Source organism: Perca flavescens, chromosome 21 (assembly GCF_004354835.1).
Source record: "Perca flavescens isolate YP-PL-M2 chromosome 21, PFLA_1.0, whole genome shotgun sequence".
NCBI classification, from domain to species: Eukaryota; Metazoa; Chordata; class Actinopteri; order Perciformes; family Percidae; genus Perca; species Perca flavescens.
In genome coordinates this window covers 23075418-23100072 of record NC_041351.1, presented here as the reverse complement: position 1 = coordinate 23100072, position 24655 = coordinate 23075418, and the positions used below count along the sequence as shown (strand labels likewise).

At 43.6% G+C, this 24655-nt stretch overlaps 1 protein-coding gene across 1 annotated transcript in view; it reads right to left on the bottom strand.

Moving 5' to 3' along the window:
• Nucleotides 1-24655, bottom strand: part of cacna1g (calcium channel, voltage-dependent, T type, alpha 1G subunit) — a 370250-nt gene that overhangs the window by 160448 nt on the left and 185147 nt on the right. Inside the window, exons 5-10 of the mRNA XM_028567497.1 lie at nt 23066-23222; nt 11372-11666; nt 9758-9850; nt 9195-9618; nt 8787-9143; nt 7605-7993 (exon numbers count right to left, since the gene is read on the bottom strand). Coding sequence (XP_028423298.1) covers nt 7605-7993; nt 8787-9143; nt 9195-9618; nt 9758-9850; nt 11372-11666; nt 23066-23222 — 1715 coding nt within the window. The remainder of the gene's footprint in view (nt 1-7604; nt 7994-8786; nt 9144-9194; nt 9619-9757; nt 9851-11371; nt 11667-23065; nt 23223-24655) is intronic.

Genomic DNA, 24655 nt, shown 5'->3' with positions numbered 1-24655 from the left:
ACTATTTACATTGTAGATTCTCACTGAAGGCATAAAAACTATGAATGAACACATATGGAATTATGTACTTAACAAAATAAGTGTGAAATAACTGAAAACATGTCTTATATTTTAGATTCTTCAAAGTAGCCACCCTTTGCTTTTTTATTAATAAGGGAACAAATTCCACTAATTAACCCTGACAAAGCACACCTGTGAAGTGAAAACCATTTCAGGTGACTACCTCATGAAGCTCATTGAGAGAACAACAAGGGTTTGCAGAGTTATCAAAAAAAGCAAAGGGTGGCTACTTTGAAGAATCTAAAATATAAGACATGTTTTCAGTTATTTCACACTTTTTGTTAAGTACTAGGGCTGTCAAAATTAACACGATAATTTTTTCGTTAATTTTTTAATAATTAACTTTTTAATATTTTTTTACAAAATTAACGCAGCTGTGTTTGTTTAATTCATGTGGCGGCTGAGAAATGTAATACGTCTACATAACAGCAGGCGGCGCTAATCTGTATTGTTGCCCAAGTAATGAAAACCGGCAGCTGATTGGACGAACGCGTCACATGGGTTTGTTTTCTCCGGATATTGAGAGCCAAACTGTCATGGCGGCCATTCAGAATACGATCTTATATTGTACTAAGATAGTTCACTGAAACATGTTTCTGAAAACATTTTAAGGGAGAAAAAGGCCTTGCAGTTGCTGAATCTGTCTTCATTTCAGCTCAACAAAGGTCAGTTTAAAAGATTTTCGTCAGATTTTGAGAGACTCTAGTCACACTCATTCCACTCGCCATTTCCGGGTGAGTCCCGACTGCCCTGCCGCCGACGGAACTCTTGGCTCGTTGGAGATGAACTGGGCCTCGCCTGTAAAGTATACGAGAGCAGGCGACAGCAGCCGGGGACGGTGACAAAAATCTGCTCTTAAGTCGGACAGTTTCTAGCCGTTTCCAGCAGCCTTCAGCAGGACTAAATAAGCCAAATTGTTGCTGCTTGATAACGCTGCAAACCCTTTGTGTTCTCTCAATGAGCTTCATGAGGTAGTCACCTGAAATGGTTTTCACTTCACAGGTGTGCTTTGTCAGGGTTAATTAGTGGAATTTGTTCCCTTATTAATAAAAAAGCAAAGGGTGGCTACTTTGAAGAATCTAAAATATAAGACATGTTTTCAGTTATTTCACACTTATTTTGTTAAGTACATAATTCCATATGTGTTCATTCATAGTTTTGATGCCTTCAGTGAGAATCTACAATGTAAATAGTGAGGTGTGTCCAAACTTTTGGCCTGTACTGTGTATATATATATATATATATATATATATATATATATATATATATATATATATATATATATATATATAAAATATATGAAATAAAATTCTGCGGTCCTGCTCCTTCTCTCCATATTTGAAAAATAAGCAACTATATGTCTGATGTTCTTCTTCAAACAGAAACAAAGATGTGCTGAGCTTTGCAGGTGTGAGGTGGGTTTGCAAAACTGGAAACGTGCAGGATTCTGGACAGAAGATGAAAACTATCTTTCCATTTAGAAAATGTATCTTTTTTTTGTTGTTGCATGTATAGGCAAATAGGACGAACATTTGTGTGCTAATATGGGACCACCTGATTGCCTCGAATACTTCACACACTGCACAACGTTTGGTACATCATCATCGGATATTGGATCTCAGCAGATTTCCCTTTGGCATTTCAGTATCAATAAATTTAGGTGTCGAACAGAGACGGTTGAAATCAATGTTTTGTCCTTGATCTGTGCAGCAATGAAGAAACTTAAAAGGGGTTTTGGCTTTAGAAAGGATTAAGCCTCCTGAATTGCTGGAAGGCTTTCAGTGTTGAGAAAGCAGCTGGAGGAAATGTTGTATTAGCTACTAAGATACGTCTCCACAGGGGCGTTTTTGGAAATGGGGGGATCACCCTGCTTCCCAAGATTCAAGATTGGATGCTTCTGGACTTGCCACTTAGCCTGACAAGCCAGACCCACATCAAGATGTTGTGTCTGGGAACACACCATTGGCAGGGCTCAATCCGAGGGGCGGGATAAACGGTTGTCTTTCATATTCTCTCTGCACCCAATAGGATAGCGCTACAACCAGGCAGAACAACGAAGAAGGTAGCGAAGCTAGTTGATAGATTAAATTTATGCCATATCCGGTCGGCAAAACTCCGAACAAAGCTTCCTTTTTTAACAATGATTTCAGTGCTGTTCTTTGTTCTTTTCTCAAAGAAAAGCTTAACTCCAACTCTTCCAGAGTCACGGCCAAAGCCGATTCGAAAGACCACTGTTCGCCAGCAGCAGCAGCCATCTTCTTTAATTTCAAGTAGCAGGGAATTCAACTAGCCGTCTTTATGCCCACCGACTCTATACACAATGTGATTGGCCTGAATAGAGTTTGGTTTTTCCAGCTCGCAAGCCAACGGAGAGTTGCTAGATTTCTAGGCTACTTGCCACTAGCAGTTTCAGCAATTTCTCTTCAATGACCACTGAGAACCAAAGAAAGCAGGCTACACCCATCGAAATCTGTGATGGCTGCACCTGATTGGACGAACGCTTTTACTCGTGGGCTTTCCACTCAGGTGTTCCCAGGGATGTCAAAACGGACCAAAAATGGAGGATCTCCTTTATTTTACAAAAATAGTTCAAATGTGTTTCTGAAAACATTTTAGACAAGAAATAAGCTATGCAGATGCTGAATCTGTCCTGTAATTTTAGATAGACAACGGTCAATTTCAAAGATTACGGCGAGGTTCGAGAGGCGAGTCAAGCTGGACGCCCCTGATTTGCATTAAATAGCCTGGACCTCAACTTTTATGCAAATCAGGATCGGGCAACTCAACGCCCCGTCTCTCAAAAGTCGCCTCAAAACTACCGAAATGCATTGCCTGGATACTTACATAGACATGAATGGGAAGCGTGGAAATGATGCTGCCTGTGGACACATTCCATTAGCCTTTGATGGCAAACTTGCTGCATATGTTCATTACAGAAATGGTAGGTCTACTATTATAAGTCGTAAATATCTCTTCCATCCATCCCATATTGCGGCATTAATGCACTTTGGGCAGACCGCCTTCAACACGTTATCAAGGTTATCCATTCTTTGCTTTGGAAACACGGTTTGAAATGTGCCCCAATAAATAAATAAATAAAAGCTATAAAACATGAAATAATGTTGCCTAATACAGCCGGGTGCAGATAAAAGAGGATTTTAAACCATGTGTAGCACTTAACACAGTAGGTAAATCTCCATTTAATTCCTGAGGTGAAATTTGCACAGGGTAAACACACAGCGAAACTCCAGCAGAAAACTTTGCTGGAGGATGTATGGAAATTAAAACCCAACCTCTTCTCCATGTGGACAGTTACAGAGCCAAACTTAGACTTAGTGATCCTTGTGTCTATTGGATGTCGATGGGTTTGCAATCAATGAAGCGTCTCAATGAGGTTTTCAGCAGTCTGTCTGGAGACTAGAGGGATCCATGTTACCCAAACTAGGAAAGAGCACTTTACAGTAAGAGAGGAGAAAAGAAAGAAAGGGGAGGACGGAGGGTATATGACAAAAGAGACAAATGTGAAAAGAGAATGAGGAGAAAGAGAGTAGTGGAAGAAAAGGGAAAAGAAACTTCTTGAGAGACCTTGGGCTTGCCCTCCCAATTTCAATGCATGCTGGGCAGCAAACTTACTCAAAATAGTCTACTGGTTTCAGGCCCCAGAACCAGATTGGTGTGTTGCTGAGGCTAAATTCTGAACGTCAGCATCTTTCTCCACACTGCACGGCTTCTTCTCTCCCTGCCACAGTTCACCTCCAGCCCAGTAATAAGCTCTACACTCAAGATTTGGACATCATTTGGAAAAGCATTCCATTTGGCCGACTTTTGATTGTTAAGCCTTTGTTTGTCCATCACATTTTTCAAGCCACTGAATTAGATTGCATCTTTAAACAATTGGAGAGCACGGGCCTTGCAAAGTGCAGTACATTTTTACATTGATAATATCTTTGCAAGCTTTAACGATCTACTCAACAAATTTAACATCTCAAGGTCAAGCTCTGTCCGGTATCTTCAGGTTCACCACTTCATTCAAACATTATTATTTAATTATTTAAAGTGCTCATATTATGCTTTGTGGCTTTTTCCATTTTCTTTATTGTGTTCTATATCTTTTTGTGCACGTTATAGGTTTACAAAGTGAAAAAGCCCAAAGTCCACTCCAAAGGGACTTACCATCTCCAACAGAAAACACTGTTCCCAAACTGCTCCAAAACAGCTCTATTGTAGTCCAGCCTTTACTTCAGAGACAAACGTGGTCACTTTGTAACACACGTTATAATGCTCGCCTAGCTGCTAGTGTGGCACGCCCTCATACTCTGCTTCTTAAAGGAACACGCCGACTTATTGGGACTTGAGCTTATTCACTGTATCCCCCAGAGTTAAATAAGTCCATACATACCCTTCTCATCTTCGTGCTTGTCGTAACTCTGTCTGACGCACCCACCGCGTCAGACAGACGCCAACATGTTCCTATTTACATGTTGTGATTTGTATAGTCACAGCATGTACAAATAACAAGGTCACATGAGAAACTGCCATCTTCTAACGGTATACAAACTGGGAACTATATTCTCAGAAAGGCAAAGCACTGCTACTTGGGCGGAGTGATAAGCACAACACCTGAAAAGCACCGTTGTTACTCTGTGCTCCTCGCCACGAGGCTTCTCAGGTGCTGTGAGCAAATCACTCCGCCCAAGTAGCAGAAGTTACAGGAAGTAACTGGAAGGGCGATATCTGTAGCAAGAAGGCTCCACTACTTCAACTACCACAGCAACCTCCAACCTCGCCTAGACGATGTGTTTATATGTTACTACACCAAATGCAGAAAAATCCTCACATTTTAGAAACTGGAAAAAAAAAGTTCTGTCAACTAAGCGTTTAAAGGGGCAGTAGGTAAGACTTATAAAACTATAACTTTCTGTCATATTTGCAGGAAACTGACCCTATGTTCCAGTAGCACTACATGAAGCAGGTAATTAAAACAAAATCTGGCTCCTCTGGCACCACCTACAGCTCCCTGTTCAGATGCACCAAGCAGGGCCAGGGTGGGTGTCTAACTGCGCGTCAATCACTGCTCATGCACACACATTCATTCTCCCTTGTGGGGGAGGGGCTTAGGAGACCGTTTTGGGCTTAAGCAGAAAGGGGGGGGAGGGACTGAGAAGTTTATGATGTTCAAATTTTTGGGCTCAGTCCTGGATCTTCACAATCCTACCTACGGCACCTTTAATCGTCTACTCCTTTCAGCTGGACTTGTAGGCCTGTCTATTGTTGGGTAGTTTAATTCATAACAAAACATCATATTAAACCACTCAAATAGTTAGGCTAGTATCTGGAAATGAAAATGCATCTATAGTCGGGGCCTCAATATCATCTCCCGACATATGTTTAACTCCCTGCGAAGTAATACAGCTTCTTCATCAACGAGATCGTTGACAAAAGTTTTATAGTCTGCCTAACACGGTTAATATACCAACCCTGTCTTTTTTAATTCACGCAGATGACAAAACTGCGCTAAAATGCGTCTGATACAGACTGAATGAATGAATGAGGAAATGAAAGAGCGCTGTGTCAGAGGGAGGAGACTGAGAGAAACTCGAGGTTTCTTGAAGAAAACCTGCTCCCCACCAGGTTAGGTTCACAGGCTCAGTTACCATAGTAACTGACTCTGAGGTGAAGTTCCCTCTCTTTCTGAAATGGAGTTACACCCCCTCTCTCAGGTTTGATTAACCTCCCTTTCTGAAAGAGAATACCCAGAGTTTCCCTCATCACAGGGTTAACAAACTCAGAGTTTTCACTAAACCTGATTTCTGGAATGGACCCCAGGTGTACATAGGGTCAAAGTGAAAGAAACCCAGGAATAAAAATCCTGCAGATTGAGATCTCTTGTGAGATGTTGTGGGGCCTTCCTCACCGATTAAATCACCTCTCTCTCTCTCTCTCTCTCTCTCTCTCTCTCTCACTTCCGTTTTCTCTCTCACATGGCTGTAATTACGCTCGTGTAAACAACCGAGGCCAGAAAGAGACATCAGGAATTCCAGTCGGGCCTGTGGGAGCTGTGGCTTACACAATCGCACAGAATGACACACACACACGCATACACAGAGGATCTATTAGTAAAACTAATACCGTCCTACAGTCTTTCATTAGGGTCTCATCGCCGCTACGCACAACCGTACCTTGACGGAGCACCATCAAACAGATGCATAGAGACAGAGCGCGACGCGTCATACATCCATTGACTTGTACTGCGTGGAGGTGTCTCCTCGTCAGTTTTGTTGAAAAATGCCTAGAAGCTGCTGTGCGGTGACATTCACTACCAACAGGGTAAATAACCCATGGCATAAGATTTTATAAGCTGCCGACACGAAAAACTGAGCTTTTATGAAGACAAAAGTGGAGGCAGACGTGAGGAATCACCAGGGAGAATGAGAAGACTGTGGTTTCCTGACACTAAGCTAACGTTATGCCCGACGTTACGTTTGTGGCAAGCATTAAGTCAAACATCCAAATGTCAGTTTTAGGCTAACTATACGTCAAGCTAACACACGCGACGTCGGACATGTTGTTTTCATTAAAGGTACTCTAAGCGATGTCATGCGTTTTTTTTTAGGCTACAACATTTTTTGTCACATACAGCAAACATATCCTCTCTATCCGCTAGCTGAACACACTGTAAAAAAACGCGGTCTCTGTAGACAGCCCAGGCTCCACAAAAGGCAACAAAAACAAACTGCACCGACCTGCACCACCAAACATAACAAACAGTGTTCCAGCCAATAAAACGACGAAGGATTTGGCGGTGGGGGTTGGGGAGGAGGGAGGGGCGAGCTAGCCTCCGTTTTGTTTGACAATACTTCAAACGTCAACAAGAAGTGCTGTCACCCGACATCGCTTAGAGCACCTTTAAAGCTTAGTTTTTTTTCGGGTCAGCAACTTATAAAAATTAAGTTATGGGTTCTTTGTAGAGCTGGTCAATATATTGATAAATCGATATCGTGATATGAGACTAGATATTGTCTTAGATTTTGGATATCGTAATATGGCATAAGTGGTGTCTTTTCCTGGTTTTAAAGGCTGCATTACAGTAAAGTGATGTCATTTTCTGAACTTACCAGACTGTTGTAACTGTTCCATTATTTGCCTTTGCGCACTTAGTCATTATATCCACAATACTGATGATTATTTATCTAAAATCTCATTGTGTAAATATTTTGTAAAAGCCCCAATAGTCAACACTACAATATCGTTGCGGTATCGATATTGAGGTATTGGGTCAAAATCTTCGTTAGATATCGTGATATCTGATCATCGCCCAGCCCTAGTTCTTTGCATCCCTGTTTGCATCCCACAAATACAGCAGCTTTGTGAATGTTTCTGTTGTTTGCTAGCAGACGGAATTGAGGAGGAGGAACCTTCACGCAATATGAGTCAATGGAGCTCGGTGAGTTCTTTTCCTGCTCCGGTGGGGGCGGGACTTAAATGCTCTCTGTCTCTATTTAATCACACATATTCTTATTGAGACACACAGAAAACACACTAACCTGCTCGTGGTACTCGATCCCCATGCTCAGAGTGTTGATCAGAATGGCGATCATAATCCCTTGTCCAAAGTACTTGCTGTCCACGATCTTCCTGAACGTGTCGCACACCAGCCTCCAGAAGCGGACCACCTTCGCTAACGTTTTGCCCAGCCCTCGCTGCCTCTTTTTGGGCTGCCGGCTGTCTCTCCTGTCCCTGTGGCGGAGGTCCTGGGTGAACTCGTACGCGCCCTCGCTGTCCGAGTCTCCGGGGGTCTCGTTGCCCTCGGCTTCGTTGGCCAGGGCCTTGGCGCAGTAGGGGCAGTTCTCGGGGTCCAGGGTCAAAGCGGCTGTGTCCATGGCGCTGCTGGTGGTGCTGAGGTCACGAGCCGACAGCTGGCAGGAGAGCTGGGCTGCAGACCGAGTGTGAGAAAGGTCAGACGGAGAAACTGAGACAAGGAGAAGGCAACTGCGGTAAAAATCAGCGCGATTGTGATGAATTACATAAATGACATGGTTTAGACAAATTGTCAAATCCAATGAACGAGATCTGTTGTAAACAACAAAATTTTTGGACAGTTGGGTGTGTGTCACAGGGAGTGTGTGTATGGTGGTGATGGGCAGTTCGTGCTATGAGTAATGCCTCGTCTCGACAGGCTGTGCTGTGGCCTGTCTGGCCGGCTGCCAGAGTTTCCACCGTCTGTACAATCCGAACAGACCTGCTCTGACTTTTGCTGAGCCCGCTGCCTTTTAGTAACTTGGCCAGACGGAGCTGGCCGCGAGCTTGGACACGAGGGATTAACATTTATTGACTGTAATTAGTGCTCACTTGTGTCTCTGTGGACAGCGTTTTGGTTTGAGGCTTAATCACGACAAATCAATACCGTACTCCGCCAAATGGATGATTGCAGAAAAAGGAACACTTCCAATGGCGTGTCACTTAATTTGCTTCAACAATGATATGGGAATTAAGCGCCGATTCTGACTGAATGAGATACTCTGTTATTTTCAAAACCCATTTTGCCTCCCAGATTTCCCCTTAATGGGAACACTCCGCGGAGCAAACTATCCACCCTAGCACAAAAGGAATGCAGCTAATGGAGAAAATCAAAACACTTTCCAAGTTTTCGATTGCATTCACGATCATGATTTTCAACGCAATGTGTCTGTAACCACATCCCTGTGAGGTTGATGTGATTCGTCTACCTGTGGGAGCGTGTGTGTCCGCCAGGCTTGACGGCCGTCTCTCCAGGGGCATGGGCGGGATGTTCAGGTTGAAGCCGATGTTAGTCAGAGTGCTGGCGGCAGCGCTCCCTCGTCTGGACTCTGCCAGTGCTCGCGCCTGCAGAGTGGGGTAGTTCTTAGGCCCCGGAGCCGCAAAAGGCACCGAGTTCCTCTTCATGGCCCTGGACGTGGGAGCCGTGACGTGGAATTCACTGCAAACTGAAGAGAAATCTGCAGCTTCCCCGGCAGGATTGGACAACGTTGCCAGGTTTGTATTGGAGGTGGCTGCCGGCACTGAAAGTGGCGGGGCCAAAGCGAGATGCCCGGCGCCGGTGGTTGCTACAAGGGCCCCTCTGTTGTTGTTATGAGCACCGACCTCCACATCCCTACCCTCCAGACACCTGACGCCCCCTCCTCCCCTCAAGCTGCCATTACCCAGGTGGTAGTGGTGGTGGTGATGGTGTGCCATGTGATGAACCGACACAGATCCCTGCCTGGAGGGCTTCCTCCTCCTTCTCTGGCTGCGTTGGGGCTCCGTCGCGGGGGGCGAGGCGGCGATGTTAAGCCCAGCGCGGCGAGCCAGGAACCTGCAGACATGGGCCACTTGTCTGGCCCCCTTGCGGACGATGTGAACCAGGTACTTGAGCAGCTCGTCGTAGCAGGAGCCCGGCTCGGAGAGGGAGGCCAGGGTGCTAGCGTTGGACATGAAGCGCACCCGTTGCTCCTTCATCAGCTGACTCTCCCTCTGCTTGGTCTCGGAGAACTGAGTGGCGATGACCACCAGGCACAGGTTGATCATGAAGAACGAGCCAATCTAAGGACAAGGAGGACATTATTATTAGTCACACACTCGCAACGGATGCTCGCACAAGCGCCCCCGCGACTGACCCACTCTGTCAATTATCAGCAGGCGCGCACGCTCACAGCCGGAGGCGCCGTGAAGCGGCACTTACAATGATGAGTAGGATGAAGTAGATGAAGTTGTAGAAGGAGTGAGCATCCATCACAAAGTACATGATGTCCACCCAGCCTTCCAGAGTGATCACCTAAAGAAGAACACACACACAAAGGAGAGGATTAGAGAGAGACAAAGAAAAGAAACTTACTCAATCGTTACTCGTTACTCAATCTGAGTAACGTATTCTGAATACTTGGATTACTTCAGGATTACTTCTACATTGAATTGCGTTTTATAAGTGTAGGAATGCGACCATCCCATCCAGCTTACTAAACAGGCATATTATGGTGTGTTCTTTTCATTCCAACTGGCTGAATGTGTACCTGAACAAGCAGATAGATTATTGTATTGGTAGTCCCGAACTGCATACCACAAAAATCTAACCGCGGTCTAAGCTACCACGAGCTAATTTTAGCTAACGTTAGCTAGCATGTCAAACGGGGCTGTCAAAAATACTGACTTTCAAAAATATCCATGTAAGACAGTGGTTCATGTTTATTGTTTAACTTTGGCCTACTTTAGCATATCAACATTAGCTCACTAAGAACCTGTGAACCACAATCCCAAACTGTCAGTTTGATTTTCTGTGTACCGAATTGTTTACCTAAAGTAAATTTCTTTGACTTTTGTGCACATCATGTCTTTTTTTTTAAATATTAGTTTTTCTAAATTTATACTTTAAAAAAATCCCAACGTATCGCCTTACGCACAGTATCGCAATATATTGCGATATATTGAATTGTGACCCATGTATCATGATACGTAACGTATTACCAAATTCTTGCCAATACACAGCCCTAACATATATATATATATATATATATATATATATATATATATATATATATATATATATATATATATATATATATATATTTATACAGTATAGCCCTATATAGAGTATACAGTATACCCACTACAATACTACACCACTGCTTCATTAATGTGTTTACTGTGTTAATGGACTGAGGATGGGAGTAGGATTCGGTATGCAGTTTCGGATTTGGCAGGATCTTAACCAGTGGATTCAGTATTCGGCCAAACCCCAAAAATATGGTTTCAGTGCATCCCTAAATATTTTAAAAAGAAAACAGTCATCAGGCCACTAAACCAAAGTAGAAATTATTAGAACTAAAAAAGAGCATATTTCACAGTCCAGATCCAAATACCAAGACTCAGCAGAAGACTAATCTCCAACATTTCTCTTGTGTGTTTTACCTCGCACAGGCAAACTGGAGCAGCGTCCAGACCTTTCAGGGAAACGCATCTCCAATCTTTCTTTTATCCTTCAAAATGATCCCCCCTCAGCTAGACGGGGAGGAACGAACTCTCCAACAAAAGGCTTTATAGATGATGCGGAGATAGCAAGCAAATGGTGTGGAAAAATGAAGCCGCAGTCTGGTGGTGTGGCTGTGGCGACCTGCTAATCCTGTAAACCTTATTTCTCTGATACACCACCTCTTTCGTCTCCATCTTGTATTACAGGCTTGCACGTCAGCCAGACCTTACTGTATGTGCCTCATTGCAAAATTGTATCTCTCACAAACGGATTCCTTTTTTTTGGGCCAGCTGTTCCTCCACACCTCGCAGGTGTGAATAGCCGTTTTACCTGAAAGATGGCAATCCAGGCGTAGCAGATGTTGTCGAAGTTGATGGCTCCCTTGAAGGGGTTGACCAGACCAGCAGAGCAGTTGGTGTAGTACTGGTTCCAGTTGATGCAGGTGTTGTTGTCAGTGCTGTTGTAATAATCCAAGCCCAGGGTGCACTGCAGGCCCCCTTCCTTGTACACCTTGGGCACCGAGCCGCAGTCCCTCATGCCGTTCTCTCGGGGCTTGGAGCAGATGAAGGGGCTCTCGTCGTCGTTTTCAGTGTGGTAGTATTTCTCGAGCTCCACAGAGAGAGGGCTTTTGGCAAGAAAAAGAGAGGATATGGCAGGTTAGCCTACGCTGGTGTAGAGAGTGGATACATGTAGTGAGAGATGTGCCAAAAGTTTCAATTCAAACATTAGAAATGGAAGTAGATTGTTTTTTTTTGAGTATTACTAGCATATGTGTTAAATAATGTGCTCTCTGGTTACAAAAATTACCCGCTATGACCCTACAGGAAGTGAATTAGACACGTCCCTTAAAGTGGGACTATGGCTGTGTCCGGAATCATTCACTCATTCACTACTCCCTACTGCCTTTATTGGGGAGTTCCATGCTGATCAGCAAAGTAAAAAAATAGTTACATCTTTGCTTTTGCACACATTAAACATCCCCTACCGTTGCTATGGCAGCAAGTGGAAGCTGAGTTTGCCTCTAATATAACGTTAATCCACCAACGGTTCGCTATAATAGTTTCACGGTATCTTACTCTTCCAAAACAACAATCCAGCAATTTCTACATATATATATATATATATATATATATATATATATATATATTACATTACATGTCAGTTAGCTGACACTTTTATCCAAAGCGACTCACAGTTAAATGCGTTCAACATAGCATATATACTGTATATATATATATATATATATATATATATATATATATATATATATATATATATATATACAGTATATTTAACTGTTTAACAGTTTAAATTATCTAAATATGTGCATATATATATATATGCACATATTTAGATAATTTAAACCCCCTTACCTACAAAATGATTAATTTGCAAGCTGTATTAATGTTAACAAATTTACGTCACTTGTTGGTTGCTAGGTGACAGAAATTCGCAATGCATTTAGGTATAGTTTTAATATTGTAAGGAGCATTGATATTCACTAGATATTACAGTGTATTGTAGGAAACAATAAATGCCCTAAAATGTATTACACAAATTTTAATTACAAGTCGGACACTATAGAAAAAACGGCTGACCCTAAAACGTGAATTGTGATCCATTCCAGACGGTCATTTTTGCGGAACAGTGGCCACCGCAGCCACAAGTGGCAATTACAAGTTACTGGTACAGTACATGTATATGTGTGAGTACCATCATACCAGTCCAGGGGCGGACTGGGACAAAAATTTGGCCCTGGCAATTCCGTCCCTTTAATGGCCCAATTTCAGACAGGGACATTTGCTTTATAATTGCATAAACCAAGTGTGAGATTATGGCACCAGCAGCATGAGGCACACTTACAGGCTTTCATAGTTACATAATACACACACTGAAGCAATTCATAACACCTTCAAATAAACTACCATGGCACCATCTTAGAATGTAATGGAGATGCTTGCATATTTAAAACATATTATTACATACTTAAACACCCAAAACACAAAAGTACGAAGACTTAGCGGACCAGACATGGGCTTTTATTTTGAAAAGTAAAACCACGACGGCACCATATGGGAGGCTCCAGGCTGCAGCCGTACAGTCTTGCATATTTCTGTTAAACTAGTGTAATACGCCAGTGTTGCCGCATTTTTCTCTTTTTTTCCAGCCGCCCAAATTGTACGAAGAGGGTATTGGCCCTTCTCGCAGTCGCCAGAACTTCCAGATTGCCAGTCCGGTTAACTCTTAAATGTGACGGTGGTTGGACGACTGAGCGGGCCATGGCATTCATTCAAGCCAGTGGAGCCATCCACTGTCATTTAACCTGAGCAGATACAATATAGATAGGTCGGGTCAAGCCTGCTACACATCTGCTCTTTGCTTGGCTGAGAGTAAGAGTTAAAGGCAGCTTAAAGGTAAGTTAGGTCAGGGCTAGAGAATGGTGTCATCTGTCATGGGGCCAAGTAGATTAATGAAGGCCCAGCCCGATACCCGCTGCAGGGCCTAATGATAGGTCAAAACATCATTTAACATGAAAACTGGGCTGCCATAGGAACACACACCAAACGTTTGGCACATTTGACTGTTCCTTGATAATGACAAGTTACCCCCTGACATTCACACTATTACAGATATAGATATCTTTAGATCCAAACTCAAAGCCAATTTATTTAGAATGGCTTTTAATACATAGTAGTGGTGTGACAACTTCCCTTTCCTCCTCCTGTTTCTATGTAACCTTTTCTGATTTTACTGTTTTCTATGTTTTTATTCTTTTTATTGTATGTTATGTTGTTTCATTCATGGTTCCTGATGTAAAGCACTTTGGATACCTGCTGGTTGCTTTAAAGTGCTCTATAAATAAATGTTGATTGATTGATTGATTGATAAGTAGCACAAGTAGAGAAAAATAAAAAAAACTTTACATCGAGCCCAAATGAGCAATGGTTTTCTATTATTTAGGAATTAAACTTTTCATTAATAAGAGGAAGAATGTGTTATTTATTCATTCACATGTTACATAATCTTGCTTTAAGTCAAGTCTAACTACTAAAATAACGTGAAAAATGTAACCTTGGATCTGGTGCTTACAACAAACTGAGACATACTGAAAAAACGTTTGTATAAAATAATAAAAATATCTTCAAGACCATCAATAACAATAATGTCAGAGCATTCTTGTATATTTCATAAAGCAAGTGTGGAAACAAGAGGAGCTACAAAACATCTTGGCACAAGAATTGGGAAGCATTACAAGTTAAATGTTATTTTTAAGCATTTACCAGGGTTTTCCCAGACATTTTTTTACAATACAAGACAATGGCATGTCTCTCCTCAGGGAACCATCTTTGCCCTTCCGCCATCTAACCTGCTTTTGTTGCCAGGTAGAGGCAGTCAGAAGCTGGACGTTTTAATATAATGTGATTTTGCCTTTGAATTTTGGCATTCACTAGGTGGAATTTTTAAGTGGATCAACCTTGAAGCCCCCTCTCCGGGAACCATCACCTTATCGTGGTGGAGAGGTTTGTGTGTCCCTATGAACCTGAGGGCAGTGTTGTCTGGAGCTGTGTGCTCTTGGTAGGGTCTCCCAAGGCAAAGTGGTCTCAGGTGAGGGGCCAGACAAAGAATGGTTCAAAAACCCTATGAGCCAACGTAGAAGAGGTGAAGTTACCCTGCCCGGAGGAAGCCCGGGGCCCCCGTCTGGAGACAGGCCCAGATGGCGGGCTCGTCAGCGAGCGCCTGGTGGCCGGGTTTGCCACGGAGCCCGGTTGGGCACAGCCCGAAGAAGCAACATTGCAACTCCCTCTCCATCCCATGGGCCCACCACCTGTGGGAGGAACCGCTGGGGTCAGGTGCGCTGCTACACGGGTGGCAGTGAAGGTCAGGGGCCTCGACGGACCAGACCCGGGCAGCAGACGTTGGCTCTGGGGACGTGGAACGTCACCTCTCTGTGGGGGAAGGAGCCGGAACTGGTGCCGGAGGTGGAGCGCTACCGGTTAGATCTGGTGGGGCTTACCTCTACGCACAGTCTCGGTTCTGGAACCATACTCCTGGATAGGGGTTGGACTCTTTTCTTCTCCGGCGTTGCCCAGGGTGTGAGGCGCCGGGTGGGTGTGGGGATACTCACAAGCCCCCGGCTACGTTGGAGTTTACCCCGGTGGACGAGAGGGTCGCCTCTCTACGTCTGCGGGTTGTGGGGGGGAAAACTCTGACTGTTGTTTGTGCATATGCACCAAACAAGAATTCGGAGTATTCGACCTTCTTGGAGACCTTGACTGGAGTCCTGCACGGGGCTCCAGTGGGGGACTCCATTGTTCTGCTGGGGGACTTCAACGCGCACGTGGGCAATGATGGAGACACATGGAGAGGCGTGATTGGGAGGAACGGCCTCCCTGATCTATACCAGAGTGGTTGTTTGTTGTTGGACTTCTGTGCTAGTCATGGATTGTCTATAACAAACACCATATTCGAACATAGGGATGCTCATAATATGTACGTGGTACCAGAGCACCCTAGGCCAAAGGTCAATGATCGATTTTATAATCGTTTCATCTGATCTGAGGTTGTATGTTTTGGACACTCGGGTGAAGAGAGGGGCGGAGCTGTCAACTGATCACCATCTGGTGGTGAGTTGGGTCAGGGGGTGGGGGAAGACTCTGGGCAGACCTAGTAAGCCCAAACGGGTAGTGCGGGTAAATTGGGAACGTCTGGAGGAGACCGCTGTCCGACAGACTTCCAACTCACACCTCCGGCGGAGCTTTTCGTGCATCCCTGTGGAGGCTGGGGGCATTTAACCCGAGTGGACAATGTTCAAAGTTTCCATTGCTGAAGCTGCGGCGAGGAGGTCTTAGGGGCCTCAAGGGGCGGTAACCCACGAACACCGTGGTGGACACCGGTGGTCAGGGAAGCCGTCCAACTGAAGAAGGAGTCTTTCCAGGATATGTTATCCCAGAGGACTCCGGAGGCGGTTGCAGGGTACCGAAAGGCTGCAGCCTCTGCCGTGAAAGAGGCAAAGCAGCGGGTGTGGGAGAAGTTTGGAGAAGACATGGAGAAAGACTTTCGGTCGTCACCAAGGTGCTTCTGGAAAACTGTTCGCCACCTCAGGAGGGGGAAGCGGGGAACCATCCAAGCTGTGTACAGTAAGGATGGGACACTGTTGACCTCAACTGAGGAGGTAATAGGGCGGTGGAAGGAGCACTTTGAGGAACTCCTGAATCCGACTAATACCTCTATGTTAGAGGCAGAGCTGGAGGATGATGGGGGATCATTGTCAATTTCCCAGGCTGATTGATGTGGTCAGGTGGCTCCACAGTGGCAGAGCCCCGGGGATTGATGAGATCCGTCCAGAAATGCTCAAGGCTCTGGGTGTGGAGGGGCTGTCCTGGTTGACAGGTCTTCAACATTGCGTGGAAGTCTGGGACGGTGCCAAAGGAGTGGCAGACCGGGGTGGTAGTTCCCCTTTTTAAAAAGGGGGACCAGAGGGTGTGTGCCAATTACAGGGGTATCACACTTCTCAGCCTCCCTGGTAAAGTCTACTCCAAGGTGCTGGAAAGGAGGGTTCGGCCGATAGTCGAAGCTCAGATTGAAGAGGAACAATGCAGATTCCGTCCTGGTCGTGGAACAATGGACCAGCTCTTCACTCTCGCAAGGATCCTGGAGGGAGCCTGGGAGTATGCCCAACCGGTCTACATGTGTTTTGTGGATCTGGAAAAGGCATATGACCGGGTCCCCCGGGAGATACTGTGGGAGGTGCTGCGGGAGTATGGGGTGAGGGGGTCTCTTCTCAGGGCCATCCAATCTCTGTACGAGCAAAGTGAGAGCTGTGTCCGGGTTCTCGGCAGTAAGTCGGACTTGTTTCAGGTGAGGGTTGGCCTCCGCCAGGGCTGCGCTTTATCACCAATCCTGTTTGTAACATTTATGGACAGGATATCGAGGCATAGTCGGGGTGGGGAGGGGTTGCGGTTCGGTGGGCTGGGGATCTCATCGCTGCTCTTTGCAGATGATGTGGTCCTGATGGCAACATCGGCCTGCGACCTTCAGCACTCACTAGATCGGTTCGCAGCCGAGAGTGAAGTGGTTGGGATGAGGATCAGCACCTCTAAATCTGAGGTCATGGTTCTCAGCAGGAAACCGATGGAGTGCCTACTCCAGGTAGGGAATGAGTCCTTACCCCAAGTGAAGGAGTTCAAGTACCTTGGGGTTTTGTTCGCGAGTGAGGGGGCAATGGAGCGGGAGATTGGTCGGAGAATCGGCGCAGCTGGTGCGGTATTACATTCAATTTCAATTACCGGTCAGTTTTCGTTCTATGGTCATGAAGGCTGGGTCATGACCGAAAAAACGAGATCCAGGGTACAAGCGGCCGAAATGGGTTTCCTCAGGAGGGTAGAGATAGGTTGAGAAGCTCAGTCATCCGTGAGGAGCTCGGAGTAGAGCCGCTGCTCCTTCGCGTCGAAAGGAGCCAGTTTAGGTGGTTCGGGCATCTGGTAAGGATGCCCCCTGGGCGCCTCCGTAGGGAGGTGTTCCAGGCACGTCCAGCTGGGAGGAGGCCTCGGGGAAGACCCAGTACTAGGTGGAGGGATTATATCTCCAACCTGGCCTGGGAACGCCTCGGGATTCCCCAGTCAGAGCTGGTTAATGTTGCTTGAGAAAGGGAAGTTTGGGGTCCCCTGCTGGAGCTGCTCCCCCCGCGACCCAACACTGGATAAGCGGACGAAGATGGTTGGATGGATGGAACCTTGAAGCCCTAAAGTCTACAGGTTTTAAATCAGGCCCACCAGGGTAGAATGACCCTGGTGAAGGGGGCAGGTAAAAATTGTGAGGGGGGGATTTTTATTTTTTCTCATAAAGCACGCTAAAAAGTAACTAATTTACCCAGCTTTACCCAATGCTGCAACACGGTCAGTACTCGCAAATAGGGCATTTCTTGAAGCAGTTAAGTTGTCCATTTTGTAATTTTTTTTGTAATAAGTATGACTTGACAAAGTTACTATTTAAAAGACAGTTATGAGCTTTTAGGCTCTTTCATTACAGATTTAAAACACACAAACACGGCTGTGAGTGCGTTCTCTCAGTGTGTGAACCCATTTGTAGACACTTCCGTCCCGTAATGGTTGAGCACTTAACACTAAAGACCAAAATATTTATAACTAGTTTAGCTAGGTTCACTGTATCCACGTTTGGACACCACTTGCTGCTATTGGCCATATTCGGACACTTCCGACCTGACGCACTTTCCGGTCTTTTTGCAGTACTTTACGTTTCTGATCATCAACAAAAATGTTAGCAGAATTGATTTATACCCATCCAACAATCTACGTATGAATTTTAATATATGCACATGGACATTTAAATGTCTAATTAGTATATGAAAGTGACTTTGAGGAGGGAAAGTAGAAAGAACGCTCGGGCAAGTCTCGGGCAACGATCTTTCCCCTCTAAAACGTTTTTACTGTACTGGAAATTAACCAGAGTTGTTGAAGGTATGTCATTTTATTGTGAAGGCTGGAAGTGCAATCCAGTAGTTTTGATAGCATTGATGGGACTTAACACCCCCAAAATACCAGCAGCGGCCATTGTTTACAGCGAGGCGATAGGGGTGTCCGGTTATGGCCAAGGGTAGCGCACAGCTAATTCACTGGTGATAGCATACTTTAGCCGGCTCTTGTAAAGTAAAAGCTGAATTAAACACTTAAAACAATATACCGTTAGAAAGGTAAGAAGTTACACTTTAGTTTTACACCATAACATTAACTAAAAACATTAATAGATCATTTATATTCGTATTTGAACAGATATTTTGATTGGAACGTTAGCCAAAAAGTTTCCAAACGTGGATACAGTGACGTGCAGTAAGCTAATGTTAGAAACTGCTAATGTTACACAAGTTACGTCTAACTAGGACATCTTTCACTAGATTGTAACTGTTAAGCACATGTCCCGTCAGCGTCTGAGGGCTGCTGCGCTGCGATGAAACGGGTAGTTGGGCGCTCCTCGTCATCAGATCATTCCTCATCAGATGAAAATGACGAGTCACTGATCTCTCCCCGATCCGATTCTCCATCGCTCAAGTCCAAATCTAGCTTGCTCTAGCTCCTGATAATACAGCCGCCTTGTATAAAGACCCTTTTATAAGGGAGTCATAGACATAAGCGAGAGGGCAACTGGAGCTCTCGGTGTCAAATATCGCCGCAGATAGGATTACATCGTTAGTAGTTGAACGTCCCCTGCGATAAAGACGCCATGGAGACCTAGTAATTGTGTTGTTGTGTTTGTACGTTTTATGGATGCGACGCTGAAACAAGGGGGCAGAAAATACAACTGGTGTGCGTTTTAAATCCATGCAAATCCTGCAGCAGCTGATTTCTCTGATTAACAGTCCTTCCAACAGAGCGGAGGAACTAATCAGCGTAGCCAGCTGTAATTGTGTTGACAAACCTGGGGCTAAATGGCTGGGGAGACCCCCTGTGTGCATTGTGTGAGACGAGCACACAAGTTTGTTTGCCTGCCTGCTTTACCACTTCTTAGCATATCTACTACAGACAGAGCACTCAGCGTTTCAGGTGTGTGTGTGTGTGTGTGTGTGTGTCCGGTGATTGTGTGATATCTGGCCTGTCTGTCAACACCAAAGCATTCTCATGAACGGGTTCGTATGATATCGTCCAGTAACGTATGCACAACAATTTGTATGATATCCCACGAAATGAGGTGACTGTCGGCTGGTCACCTGACACCGGGTACAGAGCTCTGCGAGCTGTCGGCCCTTTCAGTTGGTAGTTGAGTTTAGCTGCAAAAAGGTGACCGTGAGCCCGGGTTAAAGGGTAACTACTGTTTTTATTTGTTTATATGTTTTTGTGTCTAAGTGACTGATGGGAACAACAATCTTTGAAATGGGTCCAGTATTAAGCGAGATCGCTGCAGTCGGCAGCGGCGAAACAAGCTACAATGTATGTCAATAGGCAAATTGTCCAGCTTTTATTTACCTTCACAAAAGTGCTTATTACTTACAGGCTCAGATTAAGTGATCAGATCTAAGTGTCTGACATTATGGAAAGGATTTCTATATGTAAAGCTGTTTTTGGTCTTCTTTCCACTTTTCCAACCATCAGAACTCTAGTTTTGGTTGAAATAAACACACAGTTTACTGATTTACATGTGAAAATATGTTTGCTCTATACACACTAAAAGTATTCCTTTTTTAAATGGAGTCTGGTGGGTTTAGCGCTAGCGACTTGGTGGAAGAAGTATTCAGATCTTTTACTTAAAGTGCTCATTTACGCTCATAATTGATCGTAATAATTTCAGGTTCATAATTGTATTTAGAGATTGTACCAGAATTGGTTTATGTGGTTTAATTTTCAAAAAGACTATATTTTTGTTGCACATTGCTGCAGCTCCTCTTTTCACCCTGTGTGTTGCGCTCTCCGTTTTAGCTACAGAGTGAGGCATCTCACTTCTGTCCCATCTTTGTTGGGAGTCGCATGTACTAATACCAAACTGTAAAAATACTCTATTACAAGAAAACGTCCTGCAGTGAAAACGTTACGTAAGTAAAAGTATGTACATTATCATGAAAATGTCTTTAAAGTATAACAAGTCTAAGTACTCACAAATCTCACAAATCCTCGCATTTTAGAAACTGGAAACGATTCAAACTGTTCTGTGTTTAATCGGCTAATCATTTCAGCTTTACTTGTAAGCCCTCATATTGTTGGGTAATTACATTTAATAAAACACAACAATAATAAAACACCTACTATAAACTACATGTGTTTTGTGTGCAAAAATCTTAAATTGTAAATTAACTAGTAACTAAAGCTGTCAGATTAATGTAGAGGAGTAAAAAGTACAATAGTTCTTTCTGAAATGTAGAGTTGAAGTAGAAAAGTGAAAAGTAGAAAGTGGCATGAAAAGAAAAGACTCAAGTAAAGTACCTACAATTTGTATTTAAGTACAGTACTCGAGTACATGTATTTTGTTACATTCCACCGCTGGTATTTACACATTCTTAAAAGCTGTTTCACACTTTTTGATGATCTACAAGAACACCTTTTTGGTCTGATGAGCTCAGTATGACACACATTTGGTTTATCGCACCCCAAAATGACACATGGGATGTGGTTCCTACCGGGTGCTCTCACATATTCTCGATCCGCATAATAAAGAGTCCCTGTCAACCCAGTTAGCAGCTGTTACTTTGCTAAAGCACTGAAATATGCATCAACGATGCGAAGAAGGAGTCAGAACAGATATCTTTATGACTTTGGACGGACCTCTCAGATACAAGAAGATCAATGGACGATGATGACAAAAAAATATGCCAGCTCATCGCCAGCCATTTCGCATGAACTTAAATTACAGCTGCGAGATCTCATAAATCCTGTAGAGAGTAATGGAACATTGAATAAGTCACGTGTGTGCCCCATGTTTCCACACACCATGGGGTCTTTTTTCATTATTCCAGGGCTCGTCGCTCTCCCATCCATCATTATGATGAGACTCTGTAATCGCTAACCTCATTGACTGTCGTGCATGACCCAGTTTAGTGTGCCAGGTCAAGGTTTACGCCATATGTTTTGCCTTGGCCTCCTTGCAGACCTGTTTGCAATCTCACCTGGGCCATCCATCTTAGATCTAATAGGAAAATAATCAATCCAGCAGGGGTGTGCATCTCTCCCTCATAGGATGATCCAGTTAGGGCTGGGACGATTCATGGACGCAATCAACGTCATTGATTATAAAAATTATAGCCTGACTGATAAAGGATTTTTAAGGCCGATATTGATATAAATGATATAAAGTGATTTAAAAATCCGATATTCCGATATATCGGCCGATATATATATTTTTTTTAAATCCAGAAACGCGTAACAAAACAAACATATTTCCCTAACATTGGTGATTTGTAGTTATTCATGAGTCCTCACTAAAATGATATGAAAATGCAGTTTAAAAACAAACTTGTTTGTTTTATTGTCACAACAGAACATAGGAACATCAAAATATAAAGATATGAAATGTAAAGTCCTTTGAACAAAAACACAATAACAACAAAAAAATCAAAGAGTGTTGCCAACAGGGACGGTGTAGAGCGCCCTCTACTATGCAACGCTAACACTCATAACATGGTTGAAGGGTGTTTCGTCCGTTTTTTTTATTTAATTTTTTAAATATTCATTTATCGGCCATTACAAATGACAACACCAATAGTCTGGAAAATGCCTAATATCGGTCGGGCTCTAACAAAAATACGTTGATTTGTTTAATGTGCGCCAATGCGTCACAATAGAAGAAGATGGCAGCGGCCGTAAGCAGGGATTCGGCTGAAGAAGCTGCAGCTAAAAAAAATAAACCGCCAACGTCATCTAAAGCGCAATTTATGCTTTGCGTTAAATCTACGCTATCTATTTTTTATCATTTAGTAAGGTTCAACGTTTCAACGTTCCTTATTTTCAATGTTCAACACCCCCGCTGCTGAAAATAATTCTACAGGAAACACTGTATTATACGAATGTCGTACAATATTTCCCTCTCAGCTGAAGTGTATTACGTAGCATGAATTAGATATACTCTGATATATAGATAGATATACTGGACTAAAGCCTATTTCAAAAACAGTTTTGTCCTCACCGCTATCACAATGCTGAACTCTAATACTATAACCACCATCTCAGTTGCCTTGCAAAGTTCGCACATCTGATATGTCTATATGGGTGTCTTAATGTGATGTTTTTGTATATGTGTTACACGTTTTATGTGTTCTATATGTGTTGCTGTGCTATGGAAAGAAGAGGAAGATGTGTGGAAATGATTATCCCTATGGGACAATAAAGACTCTACTACTCTACTACTATCTACTCAAGTACAAGTACAGTATTTGACTTTCCACCTGCAGTTAACATTAAAGTGAGAATAACAGAGGTGAGCACTGGAATCTAAACGGACAAAACTCTACACACACTGGCACAAACACACACACACACACACACACACACATATATATATTGGCATAGTAAACATGGAACTCACATGGAGAAGTTGCCCAGGAAGCAGCGGTTTCTGAGCAAGCCGTTCCACAGCTGGACGCCCACGATGCCAAATATGAAGAAGACAAAGAAGCAGAGCAGCAGCACGTTACCCAGCATGGGCAAGGTGTCCAGCAGCAGGGTCACCAGGATACGCATACCTGAGAGAAGAGACAAGGACAAGCTCAAACAGCCAATCGTTCCCCCAAAAACACTCACAGAAGATGTGTATTGTGAGGATTAGGTGTATGTTACTGTCAGACAGTGGGGGAAGGAGTATTCAGATCCTGTACTTAAGGAAAAGTACGAATACCACCTTAAAAAATACTCTGCTACAAGTAAAAGTGACTTAAGTAAAAGTATGTATGTAAATATAAAGTAGTATCATCAGGAAAATGTAAAAGTATTAAAAGTAGAAGTACTCAATCAAAGTGTTTAATCGGCTAATCATTTCAGCTGTACTTGTAGGCCTGTATATTGTTAGGCAGTTTAACTTATTATAAAACATTGCATTTTGTGTTTTGTGTGCAAAATTCCTTATTTGTAAAGTAACTAATAACTAGCCTTGACCAACTGCCACTTTGCTTGTTTGAAAGCTATGATGTCTCTCTCTCATGGGTGGGCTAAATTCTCTAGGCGGGCAAAGCAGAGAAAGGGGAGGTAACCTTGCTCCTTATGACCTCATAAGGAGAAGATTCCAGATCGGCCCATCTGAGCTTTCATTTTCTCAAAGACAGAGCAGGATACCCAGAGCTCGGTTTACACCTATCACCATTTCTAGCCCACTGGGGGACCATAGGCAGGCTGGGGGAACGCATATTAATGTTAAAAAACCTCATAAAGTAAAGTTTTCATGCCATAGGACCTTTAAGGTTTAGGCACCAAAACGAGAAGGGTTGGTTCGTGGTTTGGGTTAAAACACTCCTGGGACCTAAACACGTGTTTCCTGAGTGAAAGTCATGGTGCAAATTCCACTTCTGGGCTTGAAAGCCATCCACCCCGACATCCTCCTTATGTGGTCCAAAGCGCTCAGGAGTCAACGTGGTGCAAACAGCAATAAATACATGGAATACAAATGCATTATAGTGCTTTACTTACCGTAAAGTAAGTACCGTGGCAGTTATATATATATATATATATATATATACAAATGTTTCTTGAGAACAGCCTGACAAGTGGCAGTGATGCACATTTTTCAAGGCTGATACTTAGTACTGGGCATTTCATTGAGTAGATTGGTAGATACTGTACATGTATAAGAATCAATCCAAAAGAACATGTCAATTCACAGCCGTTCACACTGCCTCGGAATGGCTTAATAGAACACATTTAGTGTGCGCAAGAGCACAATGCAGGGTCTTTATTCATTTGATTAAATTATACACTTGCCAGTGGATGCTATAAAACATGTTTTACAGTTTAATAAAAAAATCACATTACAATGATACACGGTAGAAATAGTAGCCTGCTACACATCACAGTTTGATGAATTTAGCCTACCTGTGTTGTGTATTAGTTACACAGCTTAATGAAGCAGACTGTCAAAACAGGGTCATTTATTATAACAGATGAGAAGAGCAGTGCTATGGGTTAC